A 21,389-nucleotide genomic window follows, 5' to 3' on the forward strand; every position below is an offset into this window, starting at 1 on the left:
AAAGAAATAAAGAGAGAGAGAGAGAGAGAGAGAGAGAGAGAGAGATTTCATTTTCTGGAATGGAAGAGGGAAAAGAACTGAACAAGCTGAGTCGGCGGCAACGTGTGATGGAACGAACAGACTACAGAGCACGAGTCTCCAACGTCTCTGTTTCAATGAAAGAGAAATAGCTTAGAAGTCTGAGCTCTGTCCCTCTCTCTCTTTCTATACATGGCTTATAAACTTTCGCTTTTCTGCTATGGCAGCAGTGCTCATGGTCAACTGACGTACCAGAAAAATTAATTAATAACATGAATGAATAACTAAAAATAATTTAAAATTTTAATAAAATCAAAATAATAAAATAATTTTTTAATAATATTTAAAATAATATTCTTTTTTTTTTAAAGTAATTTTAACCTTCAATTAATGTGAAATGAGCCGTCAATTGATTTGTATTAACGCATTTTTAATATTTAATGCTTAAACTTTTTTTTAATTACAATTTATGATGTGTAAATATTTTCGCGCCATTAGCACTTAACAGTGATAAAATGATTACCAGCGTTCAAATTATCTACAAGGCGTCCATGTGGTGGTTTATTCTTTTTTTTTTTTTTTTCTAATTCTTGACGTGGCAAAATGGAGAGAATTGATTAGTTAAGTGGGTCCCATTAGATTAAAAAAAAAAGAAAAATTTTGTTCCCAAAATAATGACGTGAAGAAAATAAAAAAAAAATTATCAATTTTCATTTCACCTCAGTTATTTTTATTGATTTGTATAATTTCACAAGTTAAAATCTATAAATTAAGTTCGAATTTATGTAAAATTAAAATCGAATAAAATCAAATTAAAATTTAATTTTAAATAGTAAAATTGAATAAAAATAATATAATTTTATAATTTTATATATTTAAAATTTTAAAATTTAAAATATGTCTTTTTAATTTATCAAAATAATAATAATAATTATTATTATTATTTATTTTATCATCACTTTAATTAGATTATTTTTTATATTTTAATTATAATCTAATATTTATATATTATTTATTAAATATTTCTATTATTTATATTTACATATATGTATTTGTGTGTATAATTTTAATTATTATCATATTTATTATTTAGTGAAGAAAATATTTTATTTAAATTTTTTTATAACTTATATATATATATAATTAAAAAATATGTAAAAATTTATTTGTAAATATTATAATTTTTAAGGATTAATTTTTTAAAATATAGAAATGAATTTGTAATTAATAAAAATTTTTAAAGACCTTAAAAGTAATTAATTTATACTTTTAATAATTATATTTTAAAATTTTAAAATTTTTATTTTAATGATACTCATATTTGCCAACTTAATAAAATTTTTTATTTTATTGTAATATGTTAATTGTTAGCATCTCTTCTTTTAAAAAAATAAAATAAAATCACGTAGATTCCACTCTATTAATTAAGATTAATATTGTGCCATGTCAATAATTTTAACGTCATTAATTATTTTATTACTTAAGTGCTAATATACAAAATTATACAGCTTGAATTAATATATATATATATATATTTCTTAAATAGAGTAATAATACAAGACATTTAAGCGAAATGATATCAATGGGTCATTTCTCTCTCTTTGGCATTGTTATGGATGGATATCATGTTGGGCTGTATCTCATTTTTTTTTAATAGGGATTTATGGGTAGGGGCTAAATTTGATTATGCCAGGTTAATAATATACTTTTAGTCATTTGATAAAGTTAAATTAGCTTTCAGAATGATAGTGGGTTGGATTTTTTTTAATCTAATATGATCGAATGGGATGGATTTAATAATATATAATCAGGTTTAAGATGAATTTAAGTTTGATAAAAAAATACCGATGATGAGTTCAAGTTTGGGATAATAACAGGTATGATATTGCGAAAATCATCTTACCCAAACTCAAACTCGATTAATATTTTCAAAATTTGAACCTATTCATAACCCAATTAAAAGTTATTCTCAACTACCCGAATCCGTTTAATTTTATATATTTTAATTAATAATCTACCTAAAAAATTATTTTGATTAATAATTTATATTTTAAAATTTTAATAATTTTATAAAATATTTAAATTTCATTTTATATAAAATAAAACATATAAAAATTTATAAATATTGTTATAAAAAATATATATATTTTTTATATTTAATTAAGTATTTATATAAATGGGTTCGAGTAACAGATACTGTAACACCCCTAATTTTTAAATTTATTATTTTTGGGTAAATATTGATATTTTATTTTATTTGAATTTTAGGAAATTTTTTGAAATTTTTTGGATTTTAGAAATCGGGTTCGATTTTCCGAAAATAAAAACTTTGATGATTTTTAAAAATTAATTTAAAGACCACATGGCAAAAACTAAAAATATATTTGGAGTCTACGAATTTTTCTGAGTTTTCTAGAATTTTTTTTCGAAATTTTTGGGCCTCGTTTTCAGTCCCAAGGCAAAATAAAAATTTAAAATTTTGTATCTTGAATCGGACCGGCCGAATCTAACCGGACCAGATCGGACCGGCTTCTTCTTCCTTTTTCTTTCTCCCTGCGCGCATCCCGACCTCTCCTTCTTTCTCTCCCGTTTTCTCTCTCCTTCCTCCTCCCCTCGCCGGCCAGCCACCACCCAGCCCTCCCCACCTCGCCGGCGCGCCACCCTACCCTCCCACCATTGCCACCAGCCGCCTGGAACGCCGAGAAACCGCGAGCGAAGTCGCGCGACGCACAGCGTGCCGCTTCGTCTTCCCTGTCGAAATTCGGCCGATCCGACCACCAATTGGGTCGGGTCTTATGTCAAACAACATCTACACCTTGAGAGTTTTTCATAGACACCAAGAACACCAAAATCCATTGAGCAGTTTGTCCAATTTTTGTCTGGGAAGTTTTAGCCCATTTTAAATTTTGGGCTAGATTTCTCGCAAACCGTGAACCCCACGAGGAAACCGAGAGTACCAGAGCGCTCTACTCGTCGAGAGCTTCGCGGCAATATAAATTTCAAAATTTTTCGACACCGTTTTTCGGTGGGTCCCACGGAACTTAGTAGTGTTTTTCCGAGCATTACATGAGCTTAGAAAATTTCATAAAAATTTTATACTAACCCCAGTGTTGTGGGCTTCGTGTAGGTACCTTCAATTCGCGGAAATTTGACAGTTGTCCGAGTCTGTGAATTTCCGGCCAGACAGACCAGCTATCGAAAAAAAGTCTTGGAATTGGATCGAGATTTTGGCTACCCCACCATTGTCAGACGCCCCGAGCACGTTCCAGGAGTCGGAATTGGCATAGGTAAACCCGAACTTTACTTTTTCGTAATTTTCTAGTGCTTAAATGAGATTAAAAAGTCATAAAATATTCGTGGTAGCTCAGAAAATTATGATTCTTTTTGCATTAGCTTAGTAATATTGCTAAGGACCACGGGGCAAATTTTTAGAGTTTTTAGAGCTTATTTGGATAGTTTTTGCAAAAAGGGTCAATTATAAGGACTAAACTGTAATTTTACATCGTGTGATTGATGACTGTTTGGATGAGCCCAGGAGGGGCTGTGTGATATGATTGAGTTGTGGATATATGGTTTGTGGATATATAAGTATATTTTAAACCCATTTGCAGGTTGGATAGGTCCCAGGTATAGGAGAGAGTCTCTCGGATTTTCGGCACGACTTAGAACGTATTTGGTCTTTTCTTGATTTGTATTGAGTCAATTATATTAAATAATTATAAAAAAATTATCAGGTGAGCCAAGACAGAAATTTAGCAATCCACACATTGCAATTCCATCAATTTCCTTTTTCAATTCACATCAATTCTCAATCCAAAACACACCAAACGACCACAATTAAGCATAATAAACATCAATTGGTCAACATTTCACAAAACCCTAATTCTCACCAAATCCTAATTTCCCCAACTTCACAATTCAAGCAACTCTTGCAATTTCACTTCATCAATCACATATACAACTTCATTTAAGTTCAAATTCATGTTCAACTCAAATAAATACCATCAAGTCCTACCCCCTCTATAGCTGCCTGAAATTTTTCCCTTAAGGTTTATGCATGATTTTCATCTTTCTTAAGTTAATTACCCATAATCAACTTTAATCCCATGCATACTCCATTAATTTAGTTAGAAAATTGACTTACCTCTACTTGACCAACTTCAAGTCTCTCAAACTCTTCAATTTCCTTGCTACTTTGGCTCCCAATCTTCTAATCAAGATCTAATAACAAGTTTTTACTAAAGGAGCTACGAAATTTGAGGGCTAAAACTAGGGTTTTAGAAGCCTGTTAGGTTCATCAATGGAGGAAATTTGGGAGAGGTGGTGAGAGAGAGTGGCCGGCTGGTTTGGCAAGAAGAAGACAATTATTTGGTTTTCATTTTTTGGTCTTATTAATTGATAATTATCTCCACAATTTAATATTTTAAAATTATAATTTTTAAGTATGTCATTCCTATGTCATGATGATGTAATAATGCACTTTAATTTAAATTTCTTTTCTTTCATTTTCTTTTCTTTCCCTACACCTCTTCATTTTTAATATCTTTTCAATATTTTAGTTTCACACATTTTAGTGGACATTTATATCAAAAGTCACCTCTAAGGGTGAATTAACCAAAATGCCCCTCATTGGGTTTAATTCATCTTTTTAATGATGCTCGATAACTCTTTGAGTTCTGATTCATTTATTTGAATTTGTTTTCTTTTCTTTTCTATGGTTTTCACATTTCCAATAGTTTCACAATTATCCCTTGACCTAGGGTGTCATGGGGTCCCACACGAATTTAGGATTGCAATTGAGCTCACGATCGCTTCTAGGGTCGGTCACCCATCACCGGGACCTTAGCTCATTTAATCGATTTAGGCTTTATTTCACTTATTCTCTTCCTCCTACATTTGAATTTTATCAATTTTATTTATGGTTTCTCTATGTGATCTAAGTATAGTTCTAGACATTCTAACTATCCGGATAGACCTTAGTTATTGAACAGTAGAATGTACAAACTACTTAATATGAGGGTGTTACAGAGTTAATAAAAAATTTAATTGTGGTCTTACACAATACAATATAAAATGTAATATTAATTGTACAAGAATTATTTGAAAAACTAAAATGAGCTCATTGATTACTTATTATTTTTTTTTAATCAATCAACAATAATTATTGTTAGTACGTAGAGATGGTAATGCATCGAATTTTTGTGGGTATTCAATCTAATTAAATTTTAATAGAATGAGTTTAGGTAGTATATAATCAAGTGTTAGATGGATTTAGATTTAAAATTTAATATCTATGATAAATTCAAGTCGGGTTCAGGTTTTACATGTTGGATATCTATTACCCAAATTTATTTATATAAATACTTAATTAAATATAAAATATATGTTTTTTTATAATAATATTTATAGATTTTTATATTTTTTATTTTATATAAAATAAAATTAAAATATTTTATGAAATTATTAAATTTTTAAAATGTAAATTATTAATAAAAATAATTTTTTATGTAGATTTTTAATTAAAATATATAAAATTAAACGGGTTCGATTATTTGCGAGTAATAATAATCGGGTTTGGGATGGGTTCAAACAGTTGAGAATAAATTTTAATCAGATTTAAAATAGGTTTGAATTTTAGAAATATCAATCCGGTTCGAATTTAGATAGAGTAATTTTTGTGAGTACTCTACCTGTTGTCATTCTTATTAATACATATATCTTATGAAAAAACTAACATAATACCCATACTATACATAGATAATTTATAATTTAATTTTTAATTATATTTTAAATAAAATAAATTATTACTATTAAATTAATTTTATATTAAAATTTCTCTGTTATTTAATTTAATTTGAATAAATTTTTACCTATTATAATAATAAAATTTTAATTAATTTATAATATAATTAATTAAAATATCTATTTAATTCTTTTTATACATATATTAATAATAGTTTCTATAATTATTTTATTAAAAATGTAATAAAAGTACTTTATTCAAAAAAATTTTAAATTTCATGAAATTTTTATATTTTATCTCATAATTTATGTAAATCAATATTTATTTTTTGTAAATTAAAAAAATACAGTAGATTAATGAGAAACTAATATTATTTTTAAAATATATAAATATAATATTTTTTTTGTTATTAATATAATAAAAAAATATTAATTTACTAATAATAAATTGAATTATTTAATTTTAATAACAATAAAAATATATAACATTATTATTACATAAAAAAATAACATTCTATTATATTATTTTTTAAAAATACTATATCTAAGTGTAATTTTTTTTATTAAACTAATATATTTTTTATAAAATAATTTTTCGACAAAAATGGTTATTACTTTACATAAATTTATAATATAAAATAAATACATTTCATAAAATTAAAATTTTAAAATGTCGTCATTATCTATTAATATAATAAATATTAAAAACACATATTATTTTTCAAAAGATAGATTTCATAATTTTAATATTGTAACTTTAATTTTTTTTAATCATCTTTATTTGTAACTATATTTTTTATGTAATCATATTTATAATTTATTTTTGAAATTCTACTTCCAAATAAGAATATAGTTGAAAGATAATTTATGCATGAAAATATAGATATTTAATTAAAATTTAAAATAATTTTGTTATAAATTAATGATAATAAAATATGAATAATCAGAATATTAGTTATAATTGAATTTGATATATAATTATAATAAAATAAAATATTCAAAAGCTTAAGAAATATTAAATAAAAAATTTATTAAAAAATTTAATAATTAAATAAATATTACTTAAATATATTTAAATAAATAAAATTTGAGAAATAATAACTACTAATTTTTGAAAGAAATAATAAAAAAAAAGTGTAAATAAAAAAAAATTCAAGATCATTTAGTTGAAATGAAAATATTTAATGAGAGGAGAGTGCTTGATGTATATTAAATATCTCATACGATATATTATATATAGACAAATAAATAAAAATAATTTAAATAAAAAATTAATTTATAATTAAATATTATTTAATTAAATAAAAGTAACAAAAGCATTCAAACTCAATTTTTATAACAATAAAATGTTTCTTATTTACTTGACCTTTTCAATTAAATAGCCATAAGTTGACCATAATGATGATGATGATGATGATGATGATGATAATAATAATTAATCTTAGAAAAATGAAATAAAAAGAATATTAAATTATTAACATAAAAAAATAATGTATACTAATTATAAATAAGTCAAATTTTTATATTTTATTTTTATAACTTTTTATGTAGACTATACTTTTTGTCTCTCAAATTTTTAACAAAGATTTCATAATAAAAATAAAAAAAATATAATAAAATAATAAAAATATTTATTAAAGATATGAAATAATTTAAAGTTGATTAAATTATATGATAGTTGATTACGATATCACAAATTAATAGTCAATTTTCTTTAAACTAATAGTCATTAATGACTTGTTATTATTGTTATTATTATTATTATTATGGAAGGTAACATGTAACAAATAATATTTTTGCATGAATGAATTTATAAAAAAAATAATATAAATAATTTTTAATTATTGCATTTGATCATAAAAAATTTTAATTTTGAAAAAATTAAATTTAAAAAAATAATAATTTAAATAATAAATATTAAGATAGTATTGTAAATAATAATGATAATTAAAAGAGAAATAAAAAAATTAAATAATAATTAGTATTTATAAAATAATATAAATAATTTTTAAATATTATATTTAATTATAAAATGTCTTAATTTTTAAAAATTATATTTAAAAAAATAATAATTTAAATAATAAATATTAAGATAGTATTATAACAATAATAATAATTAAAAAAGAAATAAAAAAATTAAATAATAATTAGTATAAAATGAGAGTATTTATTGAATGTGATATGTGACAAACTTTTTAGAGAAAGTGTTATATATTATTCGTTTAGGAATATCCCTTGCTTTATATATATATTTGTCTTCTGGTAATCATAACGACTTTTTATTTAATTTTGACTCAAAATTAAAATTTCATCATTTAAAAAAAAAAACTCTAATAACATTAAGTAAAATTTATTAATAAAATCATTTTTTTAACAATTAGTTGATATTAACATATGAATTTAAAACCTCATCATCTTAGAGATGACTCTGATACTAAATTATTACTCATTTAGAAGCCAACATTTGTTACTCAATCTCTTGCAACATAAAATGAAAAAAAAAAGGTACATTTATTTTAACAAAATTAATTATTTAATTTTTATATTTTAAAAAATATATTATTTAATTTTTATATTTTGCTTCTATTAAATTCTTTAGTTTCTCTGCCAAATATTTTCTTAGTTAATGAATATTAGTACCAATCAAACAACTATTTAACTCCTTTATTTAAGTGAAATAATTAATTAGTCTTTATATTTTAAAAAATACTACTATTTAGTTTTTTTATTTTCGTTAAATGAATTATTTTGTTTTTATATTTTAAAAAACATATACTCATTCTATTCGTCTCAACTGGTACACACCTCAACACTTCAACCAGAGAGGGAATTTAAAGCCAATTCATCCCACTCGACAAGCTAGCAAGAAATTCAATCAAATATACATGATAGCTGTGGTTTCAAACCATTTGTAATATTTTCAAGCAATAAGTATCCATCAAATATTATTCAAACAAATTTTCTACAATTTAAGCAATCACAAACAATCTGTCATAATTTATTTCAATTGAAAATTCAAAAGAAATAAATGAAAATAAAAATTTTAATATGTGGAGACTAAATATGAATTTTTATTTTTTAAAAATTATTCAAGTATTTTTATTTAATTACATTGCCATTATTTTTATTTTTTCTCTTTTAAGAAATAATTTTTCTGAATTATTGCTTTGATTACTTAGAAATTAGGAAAACTGATTAACTTTTTTGCACAAGTAACTTGTATCATTTTTTATTAAAAGATGAAAAAAATAATAATAAAAAAAAGAGAGAATGAGGGGGAAAAAGGTGTAGATGCAGAGAAAGAGAAACATGAAAAGAGAAAGAGAGAGAGAATAAGAGGGAGAGAGTTAGACAATTTGGTGGAAAAAAAATTAGAGAGATTAAAGTGTTAATAGAAGTAAATTATAAGGACTAATTAATATATATTTTAAAGTATATAATAATTAAATAGGACTAATATTAAAATTTATTAATTAATAAAAAAATTAACAAATAGATTAAATAGTTTAACAAATTAAAAGTGGAAACTAAATAATATATTTTTTAAAATAGAGTAATTAAATAATTAATTTTTTAAAATGTAGGGTTAAGTAGCAAATTTCCTTAGGCAGCATAATAAATAAGGAAAAACGAGAGACACAAAGCAAGCATTGTTGAGATGGCCGAGTTGGTCTAAGGCGCCAGATTAAGGTTCTGGTCCGAAAGGGCGTGGGTTCAAATCCCACTCTCAACACAATCATTTTTTATTTTAATTTTATTTATCTTTGCCTTCATATTTAGGAAATTAAAAGTGGAAAACTAGTTAGACGAGCAGCCATGATCAAGGATACACAGATAAAGGACTATTCAGAACAAAAGTTGTTGTTTCCATCGAAAACAGAGGACCCATAAAATGGATCATCGTATGTCGCAGGATTCTAGTAAGTACATCTAAAGAAAAGGAATCAAGCGTCAACCACTTCATAATACATCACATGCGCAGAGTTTAATGATGTTGTAAATTACCAAAAATTTTAACAATACACAAACTGTAATCAAAATCTTATTATCATCAAACGATGGTATGTAATCATGAGACAATGCAATAGAAAAGTTTTAGCGTAAGAAAAGAGAGTGGTGGGTAATAATAATAATGTCGAGTGGTTCCATTTTCAAACCTGTGATGCTAAGGATTATTTATTTCAATCCCACATTGTTAAGGAATAACTTTGTGAAAAGTTATCTTCTTCATTTTGCAAGTGAATTTTGAAGAATGAATTCTATCTAGATGGAGTATCATGCAACCCTATTGATTCCTTATGGGAGGTGGCCAGTCCTCTGCTTAACAGTTCAGCCAAAGGAATGTGATAATGAAGAAACCATCCATGAGAGGAGAATATTTTATTTTGTGGAGGAGACAACATGGGTTCATGCCTGCTTTTGAATTATTTCACAAAGACAAGGTATCCCTTTCGGTTACAACTTTGAAATAGGCATGTAATGATTGATAATTATATGAAATTTTAAAATTTTAAATTACGTAAGGTTAAAGATTAAGAGCAATTATAACTAAATTTCAAAAAGTAATTTAAATTTTAAATTTTATAAAAAAAAATAACATAAATAATAATTTAACACTTTAAAATATTCATTTTACTGCTATGAGATTTGACTACAATTATTTTCAATATTAAAAATTGAGATATATGATACAAAATTATTAATGAAAATACTTTTGACTTTTGTATTGTTTCCTGGCAAATTAGGACCATGGATTTTGAGTCGTAACCATGATTAACCGAGGATTTCAGTTGATGGTCAAGGGAAGCTCTAAATCAAAATAGAAGAAAGAGGTGGGTTTGCATGATTACGATTCCATTCAAAAGTGATTTTGGTTTTATTACATTTTCGGCTTGATTTAATCACTGAATCGAACTACTGATTTTAATCTAATTCGATTCAAATTCAAAAGAAGAGATGCATTAATGTCCACAGGAGAAATTTTATAAATGGACCGATGATTTTATATAGATGTATTTACATAAAATGACAAGCCAACAACCATATAACTATAGAAACTTGGGTAAAAAGTTGTGCTGAGATTGGCAATTGTGCTGCATGAATTGATCCAGTATAACCACTGCAAACATTATGTCAATCTGAAACTGATCGCAGTGTGTACAAGACGACATTGAACTCAAGCTGTTTGCTATATTACATTGAACCTTAGGTTGATATTACGAACTTAGTTGCGAGACAGTTGACTATGAATTTCATTCATGGAAATTAGTTAAATGAAAAAAAATATATATGTGTGTGAAGCAAGGTTGCCTTTCCTTGAATAGGTGCCAAGTTTTTTCTGCCAAGAATTACAATGACCAAGCTCAAGATCTTCTCTCCAACTTCTTTTCACTAGATCTTTTTTCTTCTGCCTCTCGCCGTTTCTGCTGCCTGCAATTGAAGTGTTTAATGATCTTAACATCAATGATTTCTTTAACCAAATGACAGGTTAAATAATTTAATTAATACATAACAATTATAAAATCCTAAAATCTCACCATATCTATAGAGGATTGAGATATACTAAAACACGTCATTAAAAAATCTCCATATTGAGGAAATTCCCTATGAGGCTGCCATGCAAGCAATCATTTTAAAACTTTTGCTACACATTAACCTTCTAATTGGATCCCATTCACAAACCTTACCAAAGCTGGTCACTTCAATGGAGTTATAATTTAATGTGATAGAAATCATAAACTTATCCAGAACACACAAAGGGTTTCCAGGGCAAGAGGCTTCCCACATTAGGCATTGGGGAGAGTAAGATACCAAGAATAAATTAAGAGAAAAAAAAAATTCAAACAAGAAGAACAAGAATGATATATATAATAGCCCAACATCCACACATGTGCAAAGCAAAAGGAATCAAGGGAGTTAAAAGAGGAGCCAAAGTTTCATAGAAAGATGAACAAGAGTAATTAGTTGATGGGTTTAACAGAACTTACACGAAAGCTGTGTATCCGGCACCAACATTAGCAGCAGACAAAAGAGTTGCATGGGCTGTAACAGTGGATAAAGAATCCTGTCCACCAGTTGGTAGAAGATTTCTTCCATCACCATCCACCTGAAACAAACAGAAAGCTCAGAATGGTGATTCATCAATACCAAAAGTAACTCAATGCTATGTTAGGGAGGAGAGAAAAATGAAGGAAAATAAATGGCAGAAAATTTAAGAAGAGGACAATTTACTTTGATTGGAAAATGAAAGGAAGGTAAGGGGCAAAGTAAAGCAAGTGGAAAAAAAATAATCAAAATTCCCCCCCTTGGGCCCATAAAATGTACTGTCTCCAAAATTAGAGAAAGTAAAAGAAAAATCCATAAATTAACTTTCCTTCATTAGGGATTTGTCCCAAAAACATCAAGGTCGAAACTGTAGTTTTAAAAATCTTCACCACACCCCCTTCCCCTTTTCAGTTTCTATATGCTGTATGCAGAGACACTAAACCTTATCCCACTTTGACTTCTTGTTTTGTCTACCATCCCGAGCAATAGCATCAGTTGTGGTTGATGTGGAATGCAACCCACTGGAAGCAGCAGCTGAAACAGCAAATATGACTCAATACAAGAGGCGATTAGAAAATAAAATATTGATACAAGTGAAATAAAATATCCAGTTGTGAAGTACATTCACAGAACTACAGAAGCTGGTTTTGGACCTGGAATAGGCAGGGGAAACTTCAGTGGGGCCACAACCTGCCCAGGCTGAGTTCCTCCTGAAATAAATTCAACCTTAGGACTCTTCTTCAGCTCTTGCTCCTTCCTCTCTTTTTCACGTCTCATATCAGCTTCTGCTTTACAAACGTAAATGTTACCGGCAAGAAATTACATTTGAAAAACATGCAACGAGTATAAAGCATCAAAGATGACTTTGAAAAACAACCAGCAATTGATGTGTAACGAGGAGATTATATTCTATGAACCAAACCCCTGTTGTTCCAACTGTTTGCTTTACACTATGGTAATTGTGTTGGACACATATCAGAAACCTAGAATTAATAAAGAAATTCAGTTTGAGTACTAAAGTAAAAAAAATATAAGGTCAAAAGTCTGAAAGTTAAAAGAACCCAGGTTACACAAACTTTATCTAGCACTTGTACCCATGTCCAAGCAACATACGGAAGAAAAACAAAGCCAACATTGAGCCAGACTAACAAGTATAGCATAGATTATGGAAAAGGAAATTCAGCAATTCCAAGAATTATTGGATTGACAGAAATGAAAATGCTTTGTGTTATATATAACTATGATGATTAAAATTTTTGCATAAAAATATTGAATGTCTGGGAAGTTGGGCCAAGTAAAATATATCCCAAGTAATATGAAAGCCATGCAAAAAATCTATACAGAATGTGATTAAAAGCTGAAAAAAATTTTAAGGCTTCATACGTAAGCATTGTGGAAAAACAGGCAACCTTAACTAATTTGTTCTCTACAAGCATTCTGTCACTTGTCAAAGAAACAGATCCATGATCCCAATGTGACACTGCTATGGATATGGATGTATTTGTTAGCAAGACTTATGCAAGTCGTGATCCACGAGATTCCAGTCAATGGTGATAAGAATGACAACAAATAAATTAGCATTAAAGGTGGATTCAGCAGTAGTAACAACTAATTATTAGCTGAAGATATTACTCTAATTGTCATTATCTTAAATTATAACCTTAAATCTTAGTTTCCAATAGAAAATTCCATATGAAATCATGTAATAATCTCTTTATAAGGAGATCAAATTATGAATAAAATATCAAGCAAAATTATTTTCAGCTAAATTGAGATTTGTACTCTCTCTTCTCCAATGAGTATAAGGTTAGAACACCCTTTTAACGAGCTCACATTTTTAGCAACAATATATTGAGAAAAGAATCGAGGTAAAACAAAAGGTTCAGCTTTTGAATTAGATTCACTATTAATAGGCTCGTGACTCAATCCTTGGCGAGAGATCATAATAGGCACACAGCCCTACAATTACAATTAGCAAAAATTGCAAGATGATAAGAGCATTTTTGGCACTATTTACATGTGGAAAACAATTTTTGTTTTTCATTTTCCAAGAAAACTCAGTTTTCATTTTCCATGAAAAACAAGGGAAAACGCATTGACTTGTTAATAAAAAAAAGTTTTCTAATTCAAAAATATTTTAAAAAAAAATCTATATTTTTTCATAATTAAAAAAAAAATCATTATAAAATACATTTAGAAACTTATTTTAATTTTAAAATTTTTTAATATGTTTTATTCATTTATTTTAAAATAATATGATTAATTTTTTATCATTGTAAATAAATAATTATTCATTTTCAATTATGAAAGTTATATTATTCATTTGGAAAACCGATACTTGTAAACACAAAAATCTAATTTCTAGTTCTCTTAGAAAACTTTTCTAGAAAATTACCCCAATTCTCCACAAATGAACAAGCCCACAAGGAATACTCTAGAGTCTAGACTACAAAACATAGCCCATTTCAGCTAACTGAAAAGACTTTGACCAATTAGATAACACTATGAGTTGCACAATGAAAACCCTATGGTTACATCATTAAAAAGAGGAGGGGGAATTGCAGAAGGAACTGTTAATAACCTATTTCGTCATAGAAGTCGCTTTTGTCATATCCATGAGGGTCAAATACATCTTTACTGAAGCAAGACCCAATCTGATCAATATCTTGATACCTCACTGCATGCAGCAAGAAGTCAGGATTCCGATAATCCTTTCTATTGCGGACTTCTGCATTGAAGCTTCTACCAACCTTCTTCAAAGCAAGAAATTTATCTATTTTCCTCTGCAATTGACATAACAGGAAGTGGACAACATACATCAGAGAATGTAAATTATGCAAATTGATGACAATGGCATTTTTCACACACACACACACACATATATAACAAATTCAGCCACATTAAACTACACAAAGAAAGCATAGTTTAATAGTGCAGCCTGGCAAATATCAGCCCATCTCAATGTTTTTTTTTTTTTTTTTGTTTTTTTTCCGCAAGCAACTAAAGCATGGAAGCAAATTCACAATTCAAGTAACACTGCATTAATCAACCAAATTTCTAAGACCAGGCATGGCAACAATCATACAAAAACACAACCCATTAACTACTTTTGGAAACAAAGAAGTTACAATGAGGAGGATGTATCAAAACACCAAAGGAAGCACATTCCTTAGAGAGTCTGATATATGACAAAAAAAAAAAAAAGGAACTTACTTGCAGTTCCTCTGGACACATCTCTTTGGGTGGTGGGGGAAGAAATTTATCCAATGAATCAACATCTTCTGCAGGAACATTAGCAGCGCCTTCATTTTCTGCAGCTTCTGATTGAATAACAACATTATTCATTTCATCAGGTTGTGATGTTTCTAAAAGTTCTGATGATTGAGGAGTTGCTTGAGCACTAGGGGTTAAAACCTGAACAGTTCCTGCAGGCGTTATTTCTTGGCTAGCACCTGCTACATAAAATTAAAAGTTATTATAAGAAGATAAGGCAATTATTACTATTACTATAATATACTACTAAGACATAAAACCCTCAGTTGTGTCTCCTTATTCCTTTTTTTTTTTTAATTGTACAACATTAATCCCTATAGCAAGCAAGTATTCATTTATATAAGTTCTTAATAATGGTTATCCTAAAGAAGACCGTTAACAGATATCCCTGCTTGACCACATCCAAGTCTCTTGCATAAAAAAAAAAAAAAAAAAGCCTTGGATTAACTTCAGGAGATGATCAGTAGTTTCTCTATATTCCTACACATGCATAAGACCAAGAAATAATAAACCCCATTCCCACACCCAGTTTTCACATGTAAATTATCAGAATATCCAAACAAAGTGCAACCTTAGGAACCTTTTGTTAGTTTAGGTGCCTAATGTTACTACATTTACTCACAATTCCACCTCAGAAGAAAATAAGCATACTTTACTGATCTGAATGACACTTAACCACCATGAGTTCACTTACCATCTTGCTTGACTCCCCGCACAGAAGAATTGCAAGTAAGAGTTTCAAACTAGAAAAGTCAAAAATTTGAATTACCTAAAGGTGAAATGATCCTAGACAAATATGACAGCAACAAAATACTAGAAATTGCAAAATTATACTAAGCATGCATTTATGGGAAGGCTATTTAATAAGCTTTTAGCTCAATACAAAACGTTGACATTATTACAGTAGGAAAATGCCACTGAATAGGTCCAATGACATGTACCAGTAGCTATTTGAAGCTCATCACCAAATTCCTCTTCCTGCAATTAATCACCGCAAAAAAAAAAAAACGCGATTTAGTAATTAAATGAAAAATAAAAATTTCTATTAAAAAAAAAAAGTCTTCATCAGCAATGACAAGGCCGTAGTGTACATCGGGTTCAGGAGACATAGCAACTTCATCGTGAGCATAGTCCACAATGGTAAGCCTCCCTCTTCCGCTTCTCTTCACCTCCAAATTAACCACCCGTTGCTGCTGCTGCTGCAGCGACGATAAGAACGAAACCTGAGGCTGCTGCGGCGTCAAAGGCCGCAACAAACCGTCCTTAGGTGTCGAATTCTGATTGAGAGGAGGCGGTGAAGCATCATTAAGCAATTCATCAGTAACCATTGCATTATTCAGTGAATCAGGTCCCGCCTCGTTTGATTCTCTATAGTCGTTCTGATCTTCCAGCAGCTCGTCTTCTTGTTTTTGCTGATGTTCTTCGTGTTGCTGTTCATCAAGATCTTCCATATCTTCATCGTCTTCATCGTTGTACATTGAGAGTAAAGCGATTCCTTCTGACTGTTTCTTCCTCGACGCCATGAAATTGGAAATTTAGGGCTAGGGTTTCCGATTTCAAGGGCCCAGAATCAAAATTTGGTGAATTATAGGATTAGGCGTCGTCTTCGATATGTTGATTGCTGTATCAAATTTGTGGTTTTTCCATAGAGATTTTTGAACGGAGAAAACAGAAGCTGCTAAATGGTTCGGTTGGGTTAAGAATACGGATTCGGGTCCCAAAACTTAACTGAATTATTTATATTGACCCATCTTCCAGGCCCGATCATAGCCCTCAAACTAATTTTTAGCTTCTTTTGTGATTACTAATTTTTTTAATTTATTTATATTCATTATTTCTTATTTAATTTATTTTTTTTATATAATTTTAAAATTATAAATTGTTATCACAATGTAAATAGTAATAAAATTAAACAAATAAAATAAAAATAAAAATATTTAAATTTAAATAATAAAAATAAATATATTAAAATAATAATTACTTTTTAATAACAATGATATTATTTTTATTTCCATATTTAATTTTATATGTTAATAAATAATTATATCTAAAATGCTTATATAAAACCTTGTTAAATCAATATAATAGAGAAAAAAAATACTGTAATTTTATTAAATAAAAATTAATTTAAACAAAGCTAATATTTCTTTTTCATATATTCATATATAATTAATTTTTAAAGTACGTGTAATAAATTAATAAAATAAAATATAATACATATTTAATTATATATAAACATATAATTATACTAAATTTATATAATATGTAATATATAAATATATAAATGAGAGGATAAACTTTTCAACAGATAAAAATATCCTTAATATAATTATAATATTATTATTATTTAATATTTATATTATAAAATTTTAATTATAAATATTTTTAATAAATCTAATTATTTGTATTCCCTTTTTAATTAAACTTTCATAATCCTATTCAAACACAAATTTAAGTTTTATTTACAATTATCAAATTAAAATTTTAACTATTAAACTTTACAATTAATATATTTTAAAACTATATTAAAACTTTGTTTCGTATATAATTTTTTAAATAAAAATGAGGTGGTTTATTTCTTTAATCAATCATTATAAATTAATTAACTAAATTTTTCATTAGAAAAATATAAATGAGGTGCTTATTATGATTTTCATATTGTGATAAATAATAGATTCTAAATACATATTTTTAGAGCATTACCTGCTGAATATATAATAAAATTTTATTTTATTATTTTAAGTATAATAGAATTTAGATTTTTTTTATGTTTCTTTCTTTTATTCTATTTTATTTACACATGTAATAATAATAATAATAATAATAATAATAATAATAATAATAATAATAATAATTATTATTATTATTATTATTATTATTATTATTATTATTATTATTATGAAGAAATATGCGGGGTCAATATTATTTCAATAAAAATCTTAAATAAAAATTTAATGTTTAAATTTTTATCATAATTTTATTTTTATAAAATAAATTTTATTTTATTAATAATTTTCATTAAAAAAATTAATAATGTCTAATATAATAAGAAGGATAAAATAATAAGTAATCATACAAAACAATTTTAATTACCATAATAAGCATAACAATATTTTCTTATTTTCAAAAATATTTTTATTTATAAAAAAAATTAAAAATAAGTTTATTGAAATGATTAATAAATATTAATACTTCATTTCAATTGTGACAAAATTGAGTCTATTATATAAAATTAATTTAAATTTATAATATTAAATAAAAAGATTTTAATTAAAAATTTTACATAACATTAAAAATGGTCTATACATACAATAGAAATTTCACTTTTTACTTTTTTAAGAATCTAATATTAAGTATTGTTAAAAATCAAAACATATACTATAAAGTTGTATGTTCATTTTATTTGTAACATTAATTATATAAATTATACATTATAAGATATGAATTAAATATAAAAATTATATAATAAAATTTATGTATTTACAAAAATTTTAAATTATAAAATTTATATTTTGATTATTAAATTTTTATAATAAATCTAATTTTTTTCCCCTTATTTATTTAGAAGACAATACATTTATATTGATTATTTACAAATAAGTCATTTTTTTAATTTTTTATTAAATTTTATTTATCTATATAATCTTGTCACCTTTTTACAAAATGATACAAAATTTTCAAATATAATGTTAATTATTAATTACGATACTATATTTTAGAAATGCATATAATTTTATTTCAAAATTATGAGATATTAAGAGTTATTTAAAAAAAAAAAAGATATATTCAATAAAAATTAATAAATATAATAATATATTTATCCATCTAATTAACTAATATAAAAGCTTAATTTAATTATTTTTAATATATTTTATTTTTTTTATGATATTTGATTATGGTATTTCTAATAATAGATATATTATTTAACAAATTACAAGAGATCAATGAGTATGTAAATCTAATTATAGCGTGTTTATATATTAATACGATCTCAATACATAATTTATTATATGAAAATAAATTCATGATTTATTATATTATAAAATTTTTAATTCTCAATGTATAAAATAGTATTAGGGTTTATTAGTATTATAATAGCTAGGATTATAATTTTATTTCTTTTATACAACGCTTTTAGTTTTTTCTTCTAATTTATTTCTTTTATTGTAATTTTTACAATATTTTTTTATTTTTTATTATTATTTTTTTACATTTAATAAGATTATAAATAATATAAAAGTTAAGGATATTTTAATCTGTTCACTCCCTTATATATATATTAAATTAATCATAAGTTATAAATATTTAGATTTTAGATTATTATTATTATTATTATTATTATTATTATTATTATTATTATTAAATAAATACAATTCGATTTAAATTTTAATGTATTTATTTTAATTTTAATTATTTAATTGAAGTATTAATATAGATAAAAAATATTTTTATTTAATTAATATTTCTAAATTTTAATATAATTAAATAAGATGTGAATTATCATAATATATTTATTTACTATCATTTTTGTGTTAAGTATAAGAAAAAAGATCTGTTGTTTGCCTAAGCAACGTCAATAATCATTATTTTATTAATCATCGAATACAAATGTAAATAATTTTCATTAAAATAATGCTAAAAAGTTAAAAATAGATGGAAAAAATAGGATTCCTTTTAAATTTGGAAGACTTATTAAAATATAAGTAAATAGGGGTGTGCAAACGGTCGGTTCGGTTCCGAACCGAACCGAACCGAACTGATAAAATCGAAATTCGAAAATAAAAAATTTTAAAAATCGAACCGAATCGATTGATAAGAGAAAACCGAACCGAATCGAACCGATAAATATCGGTTCGGTTTTAAATCGATCAAACCGAAATTTATAAAATTTCATATTTTTAACATTAAATCTAAATAATAAAAACATAAAAACAAAAAAAATTAGAAATCAAAATTCAAAAATCTTAAGGTTCGGTTCGGTTTTCTTTGATTTCGGTTCGGTTCGGTTCGGTTCGATTCGGTTCGATTTTTTTATTTCCTATATATATTAATAATTTCGGTTCAGTTCGGTTTTTTTGATTTTTTTATGAAAATAACCGAACCGAACTGATTAATCCGAAATTATCAAAATTATAAACCGAACCGAACTGATTAAAATTTAAAATCGAACTGATTGAACCGAATTAATCTGTTCGGTTCAATTTTTCGGTTTAAACCGAAAACTGCACACCCCTATAAGTAAATAGGAATAATATTCTTTTACAATTACATGTCTAAATAAATACCGAAAACTACATAAAAATTTTAATTAAAATAAATAATTTATAATTATAGATTTTTTGTGACAATTTTAATTTTATATAAATTGGAATATGTTAAAAAAATTAATTTTGGCATATAAATATAAACTTTTTTGTATAATTATATTTTTATTTTGGATTACAATGGAAATATATAGTTAAGTTGGAGTGGGAATTGAAATTTTTAATTTGTAAAAACTCTAAAAATAATTAATTTAAATATTATAAAATAACATAGAAATTAAGGGTAACAGGTAACTTTGTCTATTGAAAAGATCGTTCCTCATTATATAGATTTTATTTTTAATTTATTTTATTTATACTTTATTTTTCTAATCATTATATTCAACCTTATAAATTTATAAGTAATTTTTATTTTATTAAAAGCAAACTTATAATAGAAACTCCTTAAATTTAAATATAAAAATTCAATTAATTAAATTATATCAAAATTATTAAATTAATATTATATAAGATAGAAACTCATTTTAATCCTTCAATCATATATATAGGTAAAATTTTTTATCCATATATTTTTAATTGAATTGAATTTTTTTTTTTACTCATATGAAATCAAGTAATTGAGCTTAATCATTAACAATGGTAGTAAATTTATTGGAAATAAGTACAAATAAGTCCTTAAACTTTTTAAATTGAAGATCAAATAACTCAAATTGACTTTGTTCTCGAATTAATCCAAATTTTTTAATTAATTCTAAATTACTCCTAATTTAAAATATTTTTTATAGAAAAATTAGGTGAGTGAAGACTCGAATTTGACACAAATTTTTTTTTTTTTTTTATAGAAGAGAGAAATGTCAATTAAACACCATACTAAATCTGTTCACATCAGTACTTAACTAAGAAATCAGTGATTAGGAAGTCAGAAAAATTTTACTGTGTAAAATTTTAAAGTTGTGAGAGTTTTAAGTTAAGAGGTTGTGATGCTACAATCACGTATATTCAAAGACAATTGTTAAAATTTATCTAACTTCTAATCTCCACCACTTT

The 21,389-nt window shown here is 25.6% G+C and overlaps 1 protein-coding gene and 1 non-coding gene across 4 annotated transcripts; one reads left to right on the forward strand and one right to left on the reverse strand.

Annotated features, from left to right (window-relative positions):
* The first annotated feature begins 9,412 nt into the window (after positions 1-9,412).
* TRNAL-AAG (transfer RNA leucine (anticodon AAG)) lies at positions 9,413-9,493 on the forward strand. Its single transcript has one exon. It is a non-coding gene; the product is annotated as a tRNA-Leu (tRNA).
* Positions 9,494-10,818: 1,325 nt separating this feature from the next.
* Positions 10,819-16,793, reverse strand: LOC110648508 (uncharacterized). Of its 3 annotated transcripts, none has more exons than XM_058130191.1 (8): positions 16,170-16,793; positions 15,981-16,056; positions 15,019-15,257; positions 14,387-14,588; positions 12,459-12,590; positions 12,248-12,339; positions 11,748-11,866; positions 10,819-11,190 (listed from the first exon to the last, which is right to left on the reverse strand). In XM_058130191.1, the coding sequence occupies exons 1-8, from the start codon at positions 16,599-16,601 to the stop codon at positions 11,124-11,126; spliced, it is 1,359 nt and encodes a 452-aa protein (XP_057986174.1). In that variant the 5' UTR covers positions 16,602-16,793; the 3' UTR covers positions 10,819-11,123. The 3 variants fall into 3 exon arrangements, with proteins under 3 accessions (XP_057986174.1, XP_021658453.2, XP_021658452.2); XM_021802761.2 differs by having other exon boundaries at positions 16,020-16,056; positions 16,170-16,792; XM_021802760.2 differs by having other exon boundaries at positions 15,019-15,260; positions 16,020-16,056; positions 16,170-16,792.
* Positions 16,794-21,389: the final 4,596 nt, after the last annotated feature.

Source organism: Hevea brasiliensis, chromosome 11, assembly GCF_030052815.1.
Source record: "Hevea brasiliensis isolate MT/VB/25A 57/8 chromosome 11, ASM3005281v1, whole genome shotgun sequence".
Classification (NCBI taxonomy): Eukaryota; Viridiplantae; Streptophyta; class Magnoliopsida; order Malpighiales; family Euphorbiaceae; genus Hevea; species Hevea brasiliensis.

Bases quoted from the DNA above. Each gene is read 5' to 3' on its own strand.
- LOC110648508 (XM_058130191.1), bottom strand. From the start codon at position 16,601: ATGGCGTCGAGGAAGAAACAGTCAGAAGGAATCGCTTTACTCTCAATG. The intron at 16,057-16,169 runs GTACACTACGGC...GATTAATTGCAG, and splicing joins CTATGTCTCCTGAACCCGAT to GAAGAGGAATTTGGTGATGA. The intron at 15,258-15,980 runs GTAATAATGTCA...TTTATGTAGCAG, and splicing joins TTCAGTGGCATTTTCCTACT to GTGCTAGCCAAGAAATAACG.